At 31.0% G+C, this 13039-nt stretch overlaps 1 protein-coding gene across 1 annotated transcript in view; it reads right to left on the minus strand.

Moving 5' to 3' along the window:
- Positions 1–3074: 3074 nt before the first annotated feature.
- Positions 3075–13039, minus strand: part of Tecrl (trans-2,3-enoyl-CoA reductase like) — a 64215-nt gene continuing 54250 nt past the window's right edge. Inside the window, exons 9-12 of the mRNA XM_032916600.1 lie at positions 7786–7843; positions 4463–4548; positions 4045–4090; positions 3075–3314 (exon numbers count right to left, since the gene is read on the minus strand). Coding sequence (XP_032772491.1) covers positions 3187–3314; positions 4045–4090; positions 4463–4548; positions 7786–7843 — 318 coding nt within the window. The 3' untranslated portion in view covers positions 3075–3186. The remainder of the gene's footprint in view (positions 3315–4044; positions 4091–4462; positions 4549–7785; positions 7844–13039) is intronic.

A 13039-nucleotide genomic window follows, 5' to 3' on the forward strand; every position in this document is an offset into this window, starting at 1 on the left:
AAATATAGTTATATTTGGCGTATAAGCTATTTTAAATAGCTGAGATTCTGAGTGTCAGCACTGTGAACTTACTCAAATGGCTAGCTCCTCATTGTGTATGGGCACATCTACAACATTACAAGCTTTCTGACAGTGTCCCTCTCTTCTACATTATAGATGCCTATGGGGATACCGGAGTCTTGTCTCTCTAAATGTTCACACATTTTAGGTCAATTATTATGAAAATTATACCATGTGAAGGAGTTATAACAAGTAGAAGATTACTCATGAAGGAAAATCAAAATTTCAGCATTTTTCTGAGAAACCACACAGCTTTCCAAACTGGTAAAGAGATGTAATGACCGCAAGGAAAAGAGATCAATTTCATGATTAGCTTGATTCTTTTTAATATATTATACAAATCTTAACTCTATTCTGGCACCATATTAGATGTCTTTGTTTATTAACTGATTCAGAAATAGATATTCCTTGTTCCCACAAAAGTAGTTCTAAGGTCTGTGTACATTGATTTTGCAAATAATTCTGAGCATCACTTCACATTTTTCAAGCATCATCACTGAACTGTATTTAAAATGGATGTGCCTGTTAGCACGGACTGCTGGCTTTGGGAATGCTTCTACACCTTTCTACACGAAGCTCATTGAAACAAAGGATAATTATAAGGTTCGATACAAATCTGGGTAGAAATTAACTTTTAAGCAGCTTTAAAACTTGATTTTTAATTTTTATTGTTATGCACAGATGGTACAAGTCATCTAAGGTATGAGTAACTTTATTTGAACTTATAAATCAGCACTTGATATAGTCTTTTTTGACTATCTTGAGAAAACCAGAGGATTTTTGTTGCTTTTATGCTTTAACAAAAAAGTAAATAAAAGAATTATCATTATTAATTCAAAGAAAATTTTCATTTCAGGAGCAAAATTACTATAATTGACATAAACCAACAACTAAATATTGAGCTGCACAGAGATGATAATTTTAATTTGAGTTGAAACATCTTAAAAATTTGATCCATTCCTGACAAGATGTCAATATGAAAACAAAAATCAGAAATTTTATTCCTTGGCTTAGGATTTAGACACAGCACTTTAATAAAGATATAAGCTTTATGTAAACCCCTTTCCTCAAGACTTAGATATTGATGATGATGTAGATATGGAAAGATTGTAAGAGTACAAAAATGATAGAGAATTCCAAGGAAACAATGTCTTCAAACTCATCAGGCTGATAATGTGAGCTCACGGAAGTGAGAGGGGACCCACACATCAGCTGATCTGAGCCACAAAGTTTACAGCTCTGAGAGAGGGGTGAGAGAAAGAATAGGCAAAGAGTTGCAGGTACACAGAGGTAGAGAGGTGGGGAGATCTGGGAGGAGTGTGGAGAGGAATATATTGAATAAAATTGTTTATCAATAAAAACAAAAGGAAAGCAAGCAAACGAACCCAAATGTACTCTGAGAATAATTTGCGTATTATATGATACCTGGTTAAGTTGATAGAGTGAAGAGTGAAGGTGAGAATGTCATTTCATGCTTCAAGACCTTGGTTTTTATGTTTATCTTTTTCGTTACTTTACATAATTATATTTGACCTAAATTGTAGCATGTTTAAAACCATTACATTTTTGAAATTTCAGGATAACATCTTATTCTAAGAAAATATGGATAAAACCTAATGGTTCGATTAGATGAACTGTTCTGTTCCTTGTATGTGCATTAGACATATTTTCCTATTTTATGATGTCTAATAAACTCAGTTGTCAAAAGTTTGAGTTCTAATCCATAAATACCATTTTCAACAAACTTCAAACAGAATGTAAAAAGCTATGGTTTGTCAAGAGCAAATACTAAGCATTTATGCTCAAGTTTATCTTCTACTTCTACTTGAGAATATGTCTGTTTTCCTTTAAATTTTTCTATAAATGGACATTGATGAAATGAGGAAATAGCTTGTTTTGCTGTCATATCAGGGACCAACCTAGTCTAGTCTCAAAGAGAATTTTTTCTTCATAAAAACAGACTAAATGAAATACAACTATAGATCATCAAACTAAGAGATAAATTAGTCTGTGAAAGTGTCATTGGATATAAATGTTCAACACATCTCTCTAAGTAGTCATTAATTTTAGAATTTTTGGTTTCATAAATTAAATCGCATTTGTTCCATGAGGAAAACATGTATTCTACAAACTTATAAGAGAGAGAAGGCTCTGGAGAAGACCAGTTTATTAGTTAGAATCATCACCATATTATGTACTTGCAGATTGAGTAATATACTGGGTGTTGAAGATTGGATATTTATTCCATATGTTCCATGGAGCGATAGGATAACGCAATGATGTATGACATAAACTTAGTCTTGTTTACACTACATGCATCAAATTGGTTTTCATTAGTACCTTTACACTCTTTGTATTTCTATGACCTATGCCATATCTTCTTTATTTAAACCATGATGTGCCTGTCTATCAAGCTTTCAGATTGATTTTTCAAAAATAAATGAATTTGAAATTTATCAATGCATATTAATATATGCATTTTTAGTAGTCTGGGGTCTTCAGTTTCCTGCAGTGATAGTATTTGATTGCTATTTTGAGGGTCAAACAATATAAAACTGGGAATATTTCAATGACAAAAAAAGTGTCACAAGGTCTAGGGACTAATAAAGGATGTTTCTGAGACTCAAATAGAATATGGAAAGTTATCAAAACAAAAGTATTCTAAACACCAATCCAGGTGGCCAGCCCAGAAGCCTGATGGTTCAATTACCTTATGAAATAGTGCTATGAAATATTAAGGCAATAAGACTATTTTAAGATCAAGCTCTTGCAAATAATTCAGTGCTATTTTAATATTTATATTAATAATATCTGCTTTACCTCTCTCATTCTAACTGCACTATTGGATCTCCATCATAAACTTGAACGGATTCTCACTCATGGCAGTCCTCCTGACTCAACTCTCAGTATGCTGGTAATTAGCCATGAGTCGCCAATGCTTAGATCAATTCCTGCTTTTTTCATTACCTCTAGTTCGAAACAGAATTTAGTTAAATTGCATTAATAACATCTGTGTTATTAAAATATTTTTATTAATTAATTATAATATCTAATCACTATTTTCTAAGCCTTTTGAATAAATTGATATGCTGTACCTCTTGCTCAGATGAGCATAGCTATATTTACTTATAATATGAATGGAATTATGGCTGATTTCCTATGAACGTATGAGTTGAATTTCTTCCGATATATCTTATGCTTCTTTCGTGCCCACAAAGACATCTGGATGGTCATTAACATTGTAAAAATACCAACTGAAAGAAAAACAGAACAATCACATTATTGTAATTCTGTAGATATGAAAAATGCTATTTTAAACAATAAAAATAATTGTAATAGAAAATATTGCCCAAATGTTTCATGGTTTCCTATTAAAGTCCTTTATATCTGTGACTTAGAATATTAGGTGTACAAAATTTATTTGAAGAATAAATAAAAAAAGTTCTATAAAAGCTACTTATATATTACCTTCTCAGATATTTCTGAAATAAAACATGTCTTAATTAACTTCTATGTGCATATAACCATTTAAATACATTATATATGTAATAAATACTAAATTAATGATAAGTTATAACTGTTAATTGGAACAAAAAATAACATTGGCACTACATATATTTCTTTAAGTGTATCACTCAGGTGAACAACATTCTTCCTCCTGTTAAAATATCCAGTGTTAAAGATTATAAAATCAGCATTACCAAGGCAAATTTTAAAAAATGTGCACACAAGATGTAGCTTCTAATTACATACACAATCAACAAATAACTTCAATTCTATTTCCTACTTTGATTAACTTTTGGTTATATAGGTAAAAATGATAAAAAAAATTCAGTGATTTAATGTTAAAAATCTCAAAATAAAAATGTATACATACTATACTCTTGAAAATACTTCAACATTAGTGAGAGTAATTTGTTTTCAGAAACTATTTTCCTACAGATGTAATCATTTTGATTAATTATCAATAAATATTAAGATTACCTGGAAGTGTTTGTGTCATGATAGTGAAACTAATCCAGGTTCCGATCTGTTAATATAAAACCCCAAAGTTAACAGACATCTCTCGTTCATCTGGATAGTTCATCACTTGTGGTCTTACAAAAGAAATTCAAAAGCTCTAAACTTTAGAAACGTTATGTTACAAACCACCTGCACATAATAACTTTTAAAACTGAAAGCTATCAAGACCAAAAAAGGAAAAGATATTATTTTAAAATATTTGCTAAACTTAAAATTTGAATTTCTTAAGTATACATACATTTAGGTAAATTATTATCATATCTGCCAATATATTGAGAAAAGATATATCTATTGATTGCACATAATGTATTCAAAGGCTAAAGTTATGGGTTCATTATGTATAGAATGTAGTTCATTATTTAGTGTGCAAATACCATACCTCATAGGTGTAGTTAGGACAGGAAACCAGGAAAAACATCCATGTGAAGGGGTTATAAGTTGGACTCGGGAAACAAGCATTGCTCCCTTTTGGAAAGAAAAAAAGTCATTTATGTTGCAAATGCACTTATTCTGTATTACTTCATTTTGAGTACAATCATGTAACACATGAAATGTCATCTCTCCATAGCAATTTATTTTATAGATTTCTCAGCAAAGCCCATTTCAAATGTTATGACCTTTTGTTTCAGAGGGAATAGCTGTCATTTTCTAGTATTTCTACATCTCTGTTGCTGCAGAATGATGAGATGCATAAGTATATTTAGCTGTTTAAGAAATTAATTGATAATTGTAATTGTTTTGTACAAGGCAACAGCTGCAACAGTTTTCTCTTCTTGGAGTATAATATGATTTTCTAATTCCATGGCTTTTTTCATTCTCTCAGTGTCAAAGTATACGTGCTTGGCATTGCAAAACCCTCAAAACTATTAAGAAAGTAAAAATCCAAAGGGAATTATATAATGAAGTCATTTGTGTCAGATGAATCTGATAGCATCGTGAGGATTATCCTGAATCAGTATAGTTAATATTCAGAAATGCCACACAAGTTATTGCAGCTAAGGATTCAGAAATATTATTTACAACTTTCATTATATTTCTCATATTATCCCTTGATTTTTTTTCATTAATTTTCTCCTAGTAAAATTCTTCTCAGGGAGCATTTTGGAAAATAAATTTATAATGATTTCAACTTGAACTTTGGGCTGTGACACTTGTAAAAGAAAATATGAATTACAAAATCACCATATTATATCTGTAGCAAAGTTTAATCAGAAAACACATCACCGAATCTCATTTAGTTCCAAGTGTAAAGTCATTGTAAAATGTCAATATGCTGTGTTCAATAATATATAACTGTGGTTGAAATACCAAGAGAAATATGTATGAAGTAGCATGCAGATTCCTTTCTGACTCATTTTATGACAAGGATGAGTGTGCTGCTGATTCTCTTAGAAGATGTATGTAAACACGTTGTATAATGGACATAGAGTAGTAAAAAGAAAGTTTATTTTGGAAGCTAATTCAGTGAGAAAGCATTACATTGTAGAGAGGATAGATGCACACGAGACAATCTGAGATAAGTCTCTGGGTAATGAATATTTTTTTCATAATCATGGGACATTGATCAAGTGTTCAAAAGCCTACCTTTGAATGTGTTGTTTTACATGGTGACTGTGTCTTATAAACTATACATAATTATATTGATAATGATGTTTCAATATACACAGTTTTTGTTCATTATAATATGTATGTGTAAGTGCTATTAATTAGATACATTTTCCATTATTGCTTTCTCAAGTTACAATTATTTCTACTAAAGGAATATGGCAAGTTTTCTGTGTTTTTGGTGTTGATATGTGTTTCTGTGTGATGATGAATTTATTCTTTTGCCAATTTTTGAGATAAGTTCTTTCGCTGAGCTCAGAGACAGCCAATTTGAAATTTTTCTGCGGCCAAAAAAAGAAAAAAACCAGAAATTCTGTTTCAGTCTCACCAAGACTGAGATAACAAACATGCATCAAACATTTATGATATTTAATGTGGGTGCTAGGAATCAAAACTCATTCCCCATGCTTATGTAGTAAGCACATTACAGACTTAGTCTTTCTTCAGTCCCTGAATGTTAAATATTTTCTAAGATGAAATGGTATGCTGTATAGATCGATCTCAAAACTTCAGGCTTCTATTAACCAGTATTGCTGCCAGAACATTCAGCTCTCAACATGCCTATTTAGGCTTTCTTGACCTAAAAGAGAGACCTAGGGCAAGGTTCGGTCTAGATATTAGTGCTCTTAACATAAAGTTTAATCATTTTAAATTCAGAATGTATTGCAGCTCAACATTTTATGCTCATCCTATATTTAAAATGGTCAATGGAGAAATTTATTAAGATATCCATTAATCTCTAATTTCACTGTCACTTTTTCCTCCATATGTATGACATCACTTCCTGAAAAAGAATGTCTGAGTGTTCCTCTCCTCAGAATCTGTATCCCAAGAAACCTACTCAGAATCCCCCCCCCAGGAATTTCTTAAGAACAAGATATTGGAATAATCTTTTAGTGTTGAAGAATTTTTCTGGACAGCCTTCAGTAAATACAATATTAGACTTAGATAATATAGATTATACTATTGCTCATGCAAGGCAGCAATATTCACTAGTGAAATGGTGGTATGTAATAGTGATGAGTGGGACTCTTTGGCAACCTCAATACAGAGACTAGAACTAAGTTGTATTATGTAAATATAATTAACACAGTTTAAATATAGTAAAAATTGCAGATGATAATTGAAAATTAAAAGTAAAATATGCATGCTTCTAAGGGCTTATTGATAGCAAGTGTGGCATGCCTATTTCCTCTCAATTGAAATCATCTTTGTTACATAGAGAAAGCTACTCATAAGACTTTGGAAGTATTCACACTACCAAATCATCTTGTCAAGATAACAGATAGAGAAGATTCTTCAAAGTTTTCAGTGGGACTCAGGATTGTACGTTTTGTGAGTTCATACATGCTGGAGTGGATCTGCATGACTCTCACGTGGTCCTATAAGACCCCTCATTCACGTGCCTGCTTATTACTCCAATAAATTCATTGTTTTCCCAAGACAGACTTATATGGAATGGTATCTTTGGTCTGTCATGGTACCGTACCTAGGATAAACAAATGTCTATGATGTCTTCTAAGAAACGTCACAGAGACTGTGCAGAGAATGCTGATCACCTATTATGAAAAGACTGATAATACCCAAACTCTGGCCAGCATTAACTATGAAGTTCAATAAAGCCCTAAGCCCACACCACTCCAGGCAAGCAGGGATAACTAAGTTGACTCACTGTTTAAATATTTTCCAAATTCTAGATTTCCTCAATCCTTGAGACTACAGAAGTGGACCACTCATCCTTAATAAACATTAATATCTTCTTTTCTAAAATGCAATCTAAAGAAAATTATCATGGAAAAAGCAGATACAATGAAAATTATAAATGAGGACATGTAGTTGGGAGGGAGATGTGATGTTGGATCCCGGAAGTGGTTGGAAGCATGGAGTGAAATATGATATGAAAAAAAAAATTCATGGTCTACAATATAAAAATTTCAAAGCATAAAAAATAAATTTTTAATGAACATCTTCATCTTCTCTCCTAACTTTTGTCACCAGAAAGGATTCTATCAACTTGAAATCTATCTGACATGTTTCTAGGTTTGCAGTGTGGGTACGTGGACTAACAAAGACCTTTATTAAAATAAAATAATTAACCTGTGTGACTGGGATGAGCCAACACTGTATTGATGAAATGATTTCCAGCTTCACACATCTGCAAAATATATTAAATATTTTCAGTGAACAAAAAGGAATTTTACAAAAACATTGCATATCTAATCTACCAATAATTGTTTACAGTAAGATAGAAGTTCCAAAGATATTCTTCACTACGTGGATAACGAGGTTCCAATGTCGTTATTAATCTGTCAACACTGTTTTCAACATGTTTCCTGGGTAGTTTTGTTACCCTAAACTTATTGTTTATGTAGCTAAAGATTGACTTAATAACAATATATGGTCTGAGTTCATTAACACTCAAGAGCAAAGCTTTTAATGCGAAGATCACACCTTGATACCCTCTAGGTTTCAGCTCAGTTTCTAAGTTAATTGCAATACAAAGCAGCAGCATCTAGACTGTGGCATGGTAATTCTTCATTGTCATTAGCCTGTTTCCAGTGTTTGAAAGCACAGCGATTGAGGCGGAACCAGGTAAATGATGAACAGTTTGGTTGGGTAAGTAGCAGATAATGTAGCTAAAAATGAAGAATGGGTAAAAACATACGTGAAGGGAAGAGCAGCATCAGAAACAAACCGTTCATTATACATTGTCATTGTGGTGACAGTGTCATTAGGAGTTTAAATTGTCTTGGAAAATAAAATACATTTTACTCTCCATATGAAGTCAGTGTGGCTATTACGAGTAGTAAGTGGGAATTAATCATTATTTTGTAAGTTAATAAAATTCTTACTAGGCAAATTAATTATTTGAAGTTAATGTTATGTTCATTATCCAGCTGAATATTATTTACTTAATAACCTATTATTTTGTTCAGTTACTATATGGATGAATATGCAATGGGAAACTGACAATCACTTCTGTGTAACAGAATTACTGGAGTGGTCATGCTCAATTTTTTTGCTGTTCAGTCTTATGCCTTTCTCATTAAATATTGTTGTCAATCAAATAAGAGACTTGGGATAAGAAAAAGAAAGAAAAAGAGGAGGAGGAAGAGATGTAGAAGTAAAATGAGGAGGAAGAAGAAGAGTAGGAAGAGGAAGAGAAGGAGGAGGAGGAGGGGGAGGAGAAGGAGGAGGAGGAGGGGGAGGAGAAGGAGGGGAAGGGGGAGGGGGAGCAGGAGGGGGAGGAGGAGGAGGTGGAGTCCAGTCAATAAATTTCAAAGGAAGACTTTTCAATTTTGTTTCTGGAATCTACCTCATTATCATAGTTTTACAATATGTCAATTGCTTCTAAATCCATAGAATTATTGCAAATTATTTTGTGAGTTTTGAACACCAGGGCACATTGAGTTTAGAGGAGTCAGAAGGTGGGGAACAGGTGCTGGCATGAATGAAACTTGTGAGACTTGTTTCCCTCAGGAATTCTTTCTACATTTCTTTGGTATTATGTGGCTTAAATATTTAAATATTCATGTTCTCATAGTAGTTACTGATTTTAGTTAAAATTACGACCATTTGAAGGGCCTGTTAAACGGTAATTTCTTTTAATTAAATCAAATATAATAAAAATTCTATATTAAATTTACTTTGCAGTTTTCCAACTTCAGATTATTTTAAAATTGCTTTATTTTCACAGATCAGCTAAACTTAATTTTAACCACTGGTTTCTTGCTTATAGCCATATGGCTATACAATTGTTAATTATATAAGTTGTTTCAGGTGATTTGAGATGGGATTAAAACAACAAATGACCTACTCTTGAATTTCAACTCAGTCCTTTGTTAAAAAAAATTGGTGCAAAATTATATGTATTGATTCTCATCATAGCCATGCTGAAAATGAAAGCACTGGCTTATTCTTCATTTTTGCTACATCAGTACATACAAAGTTTCCAAAAGCTGTTCTCTGGTTTTTCTAACTTATCACAGCAAGCCCCAGCTCTTCTGCCTTTATTACAAGCTGTGATGTGTGATTCTATGCATCCTTCTGCCTAATCAAGTCCACCTTTTTCTGCTTGAGGCCCCTCAATGCTCTTACAAGACAAACACCAGTAGTTACAGACAGCTGTCTTTTCCAAGAATGCTTGCGTTTTATCATAACAAGGACAGAAAATTCAACTGAATAGATAACAAATGTTGATACTAGAGACAGAAAAGAAAACTCGAGTAAACAACCATTTGAACACTTAGCATACCTGCATGAAATTCCATTTTCTTTCTGGTTTGTTAATAACTAAAGATGCTATGAAAGGCAAGAGAACACCCATTGTCAGTGAAATGGTACCTATTCAAAAGATGGGCAAACCATGATTGCCTTTTCAAAATGAAAGCAAATGGAGTTGAAATGGAATTCAAAAATGTATTATTTATGCAAAGCAATCTGTTTTAGAATTTTTATTCTTTCCTTTTTTGGTAGCTTTTGAAGCAGGTTGGTTTGGGAGAATGAAGTATGGACGTATATACATGAAAACATTAATACGCAGTGTATTAAATTTAGAGCAGATAGAAAATACATATGAACTTCGAAGGAAAAGTAATTCTAAAATCTATATTGTTACCTGAATCTTATTTTTCCCGTTGTGTGATTCTTCTACATATTTAAGAGGTCAACATGATATTTAAAGTTTGAAAAAGCGCACAATAAAATACTTCTTAGACTGTAGCATTCATTTATAAGATCTAAATAAATATTTTATCAGCAGTCTCTGTCTTCACATTTAAATATATTTTATGACAATTTTGTGTAACTTGTGATAATTTTTCCTTAAGTATTATGTAACAAAATTGCAGTAGAAAGACGTGAAATGGAGCAGGAGGATTAATTATAGTTAATAGTTAATCAAAGGTCTATCCTTTCCTGAGAATGAAAGAAATCAAGCAAGTTGAGAAACAAATGTAATAGCATTCAATATGGTTTGAAAATTGTCTCAACAGGTAGTGTCTATTGTACATATCAATATCAATAAAAGCAATTATAACTTTTAAATGAATCTTAGCTTTCTTATATTCAATAATATGTATAACAATAAAGAAAAATATAAAGTTTCACAGCATAGCTTTTATTCGAAAATGTGCAATTGAGGTATACATTTTCATTGAAATATACATTAATATATAAGTAACAATACATGTAATTATTTTCCTTTTCATTATTTTCATAATAACTGAATACACTATGTACCATTAGTTTAATTAAAGATAATTGACAAAACGAGTTAATGATTTCTTTACAAGTAAAATACACATACAGAATTCATATCATAATAAAAAACTTTTATACATGTTTGTTCATTTTATGAATGAATAAACCTTCTGTGGATTATCCAGTTATGTTTGCAATAATTTCAGATCTTCTGAATTTATATTTTATATCCATAATTGATCAGATCATTAAGTACTATGTTGTGTAATATTATCCATGACCTAAACTGAGTAAGAAATACTTGCAAAATTTAAATCTGTCTGGCAACATGTCTTATTATTTTTATTATATTTATTTATGTACATTCATTATTAAACCTATATATACATTTACGCATTAAATAATATGTTATATAATATGTACACAAATTAATAATGAACATTATTTTAAAATATTTATCACATATTAATAATATTATTATAAGAATATCCTGAGCCAGCATTTCTCTTCACTTATTACCATGGTTTATCTTTTAAAGTGATTGAAAATTGACTTCTATTTCCTAGTTTTGCTTTGTTGTTGACTAAAATTATATTATTTTCAACTATAAGGAAAAATATACAATCATAAAATATAAATAAAATAAAAATACAGAAATATAAAAATATATAAAATTCTCTAATATCATCTCTATGTTCCTCTTCAGTACACTATAAATGAACTATATTTACTATTACAAGCATTGAGTTAACGCACATTAGCTTGCTGGCCTTCACCAATTTTCCCAGCATTATCTCTAATATCGAATTGATAAATGTATATAAAAACAGGAATAGCTCAGCTGACAAGGAGAAAAACAAATTAGTTGTATGTTTCAAGTTTTTTGGAAGTTTGCTTATGTCTAATTATGTATCAAGTACAATATGCTTTTAATATACATTTTTGAAAAGCTATATTTATCTGTAAAATTTTATTTTTGCACTTGCCTTTCATATTTAACAGAAAAATTAATAAACTATAGCAAACTGGAGAAAATGCAATACATCAACAGCACTGCATTAAGGAAATCATGTAAATAAAATACAGAAAATGAGATCATAAACTTGTTGCAAACAGCAGAGGACTGAAGTTTGACAAAGGATAAATTCTGAGCAACAACCAACCAGAGGTAAACACCATCACAAAACAGAGCCCAAAGTCAGCATGAGCTGAAACTTTTTTTTTTTTTGTGAACCTATTATTTCCAGGCCCAAACTTTTCTGAATACTTCATAGTTGAAAATTAGTTATAAGGACATTATAAAAAATGAAGCTATGAGCCTATTTTGTATGAACAATGTATAAGTATGAAGATTAAATATTTTAATGTCCTTACCATCATGTTGAAATTCTAAAATAAACAATATATCAAATTTACTGAATAAATATAGATAATAGTGTCCTACTGTGTGCACATTTGCCCACTTATAAAATAACAGTGAACACATAGTAGGCACACTTAACAACCATGAAGTTAAGATAAACAGATAGATACTTTGTCTCTTGGAGTGATTTATTATAAGGGAAAAAATTTCATGTACTCAGGTCACGTCTCATGAAATTCAATGATTAGCATGTGTACTTATATTAAATAGTGGGGAAGAAATTATATGATGAGAACAATTTTAGAAAGAACCAGTTTTAGTACCACTAAATAAGTCAAACATATACTGACTTTTTCTACATACTGAATCAATAAAATGATAATGAATATTTTTGGATATTTATCTATTATATTTGTGAAAATGTTTGTTATTAGAAGTTTGTGAATTCATAAAAGTGTGAATGATAAGAAGGACCATGGATCCTAATTTTTAACTGTTTACTATATTTCAAATAATTCTGGTTCTCTCTTCTAAGTGACAGGTAAATTTTATTAAGAATATTTAAATAATCAGTAAATTATATAAACTTATTTATACATTTTGCCATTTTATAAGTATATGTGCAAAATATATACAATATAAGATAGATGTTTATTTTTAAGTTATTTATTTTTATTTTATGTGTAATAGTGTTTTGCCTGTCTCATGTCTGTGTCAGGGTGGCAGATCTTGGAGTTACAGACATTTGCGAGCTGCTGTGCAGTTACTGGGTTTTGAAACCAGGTA

The sequence above is a fragment of the Rattus rattus genome, chromosome 11, assembly GCF_011064425.1.
Source record: "Rattus rattus isolate New Zealand chromosome 11, Rrattus_CSIRO_v1, whole genome shotgun sequence".
Lineage (NCBI taxonomy): Eukaryota > Metazoa > Chordata > Mammalia > Rodentia > Muridae > Rattus > Rattus rattus.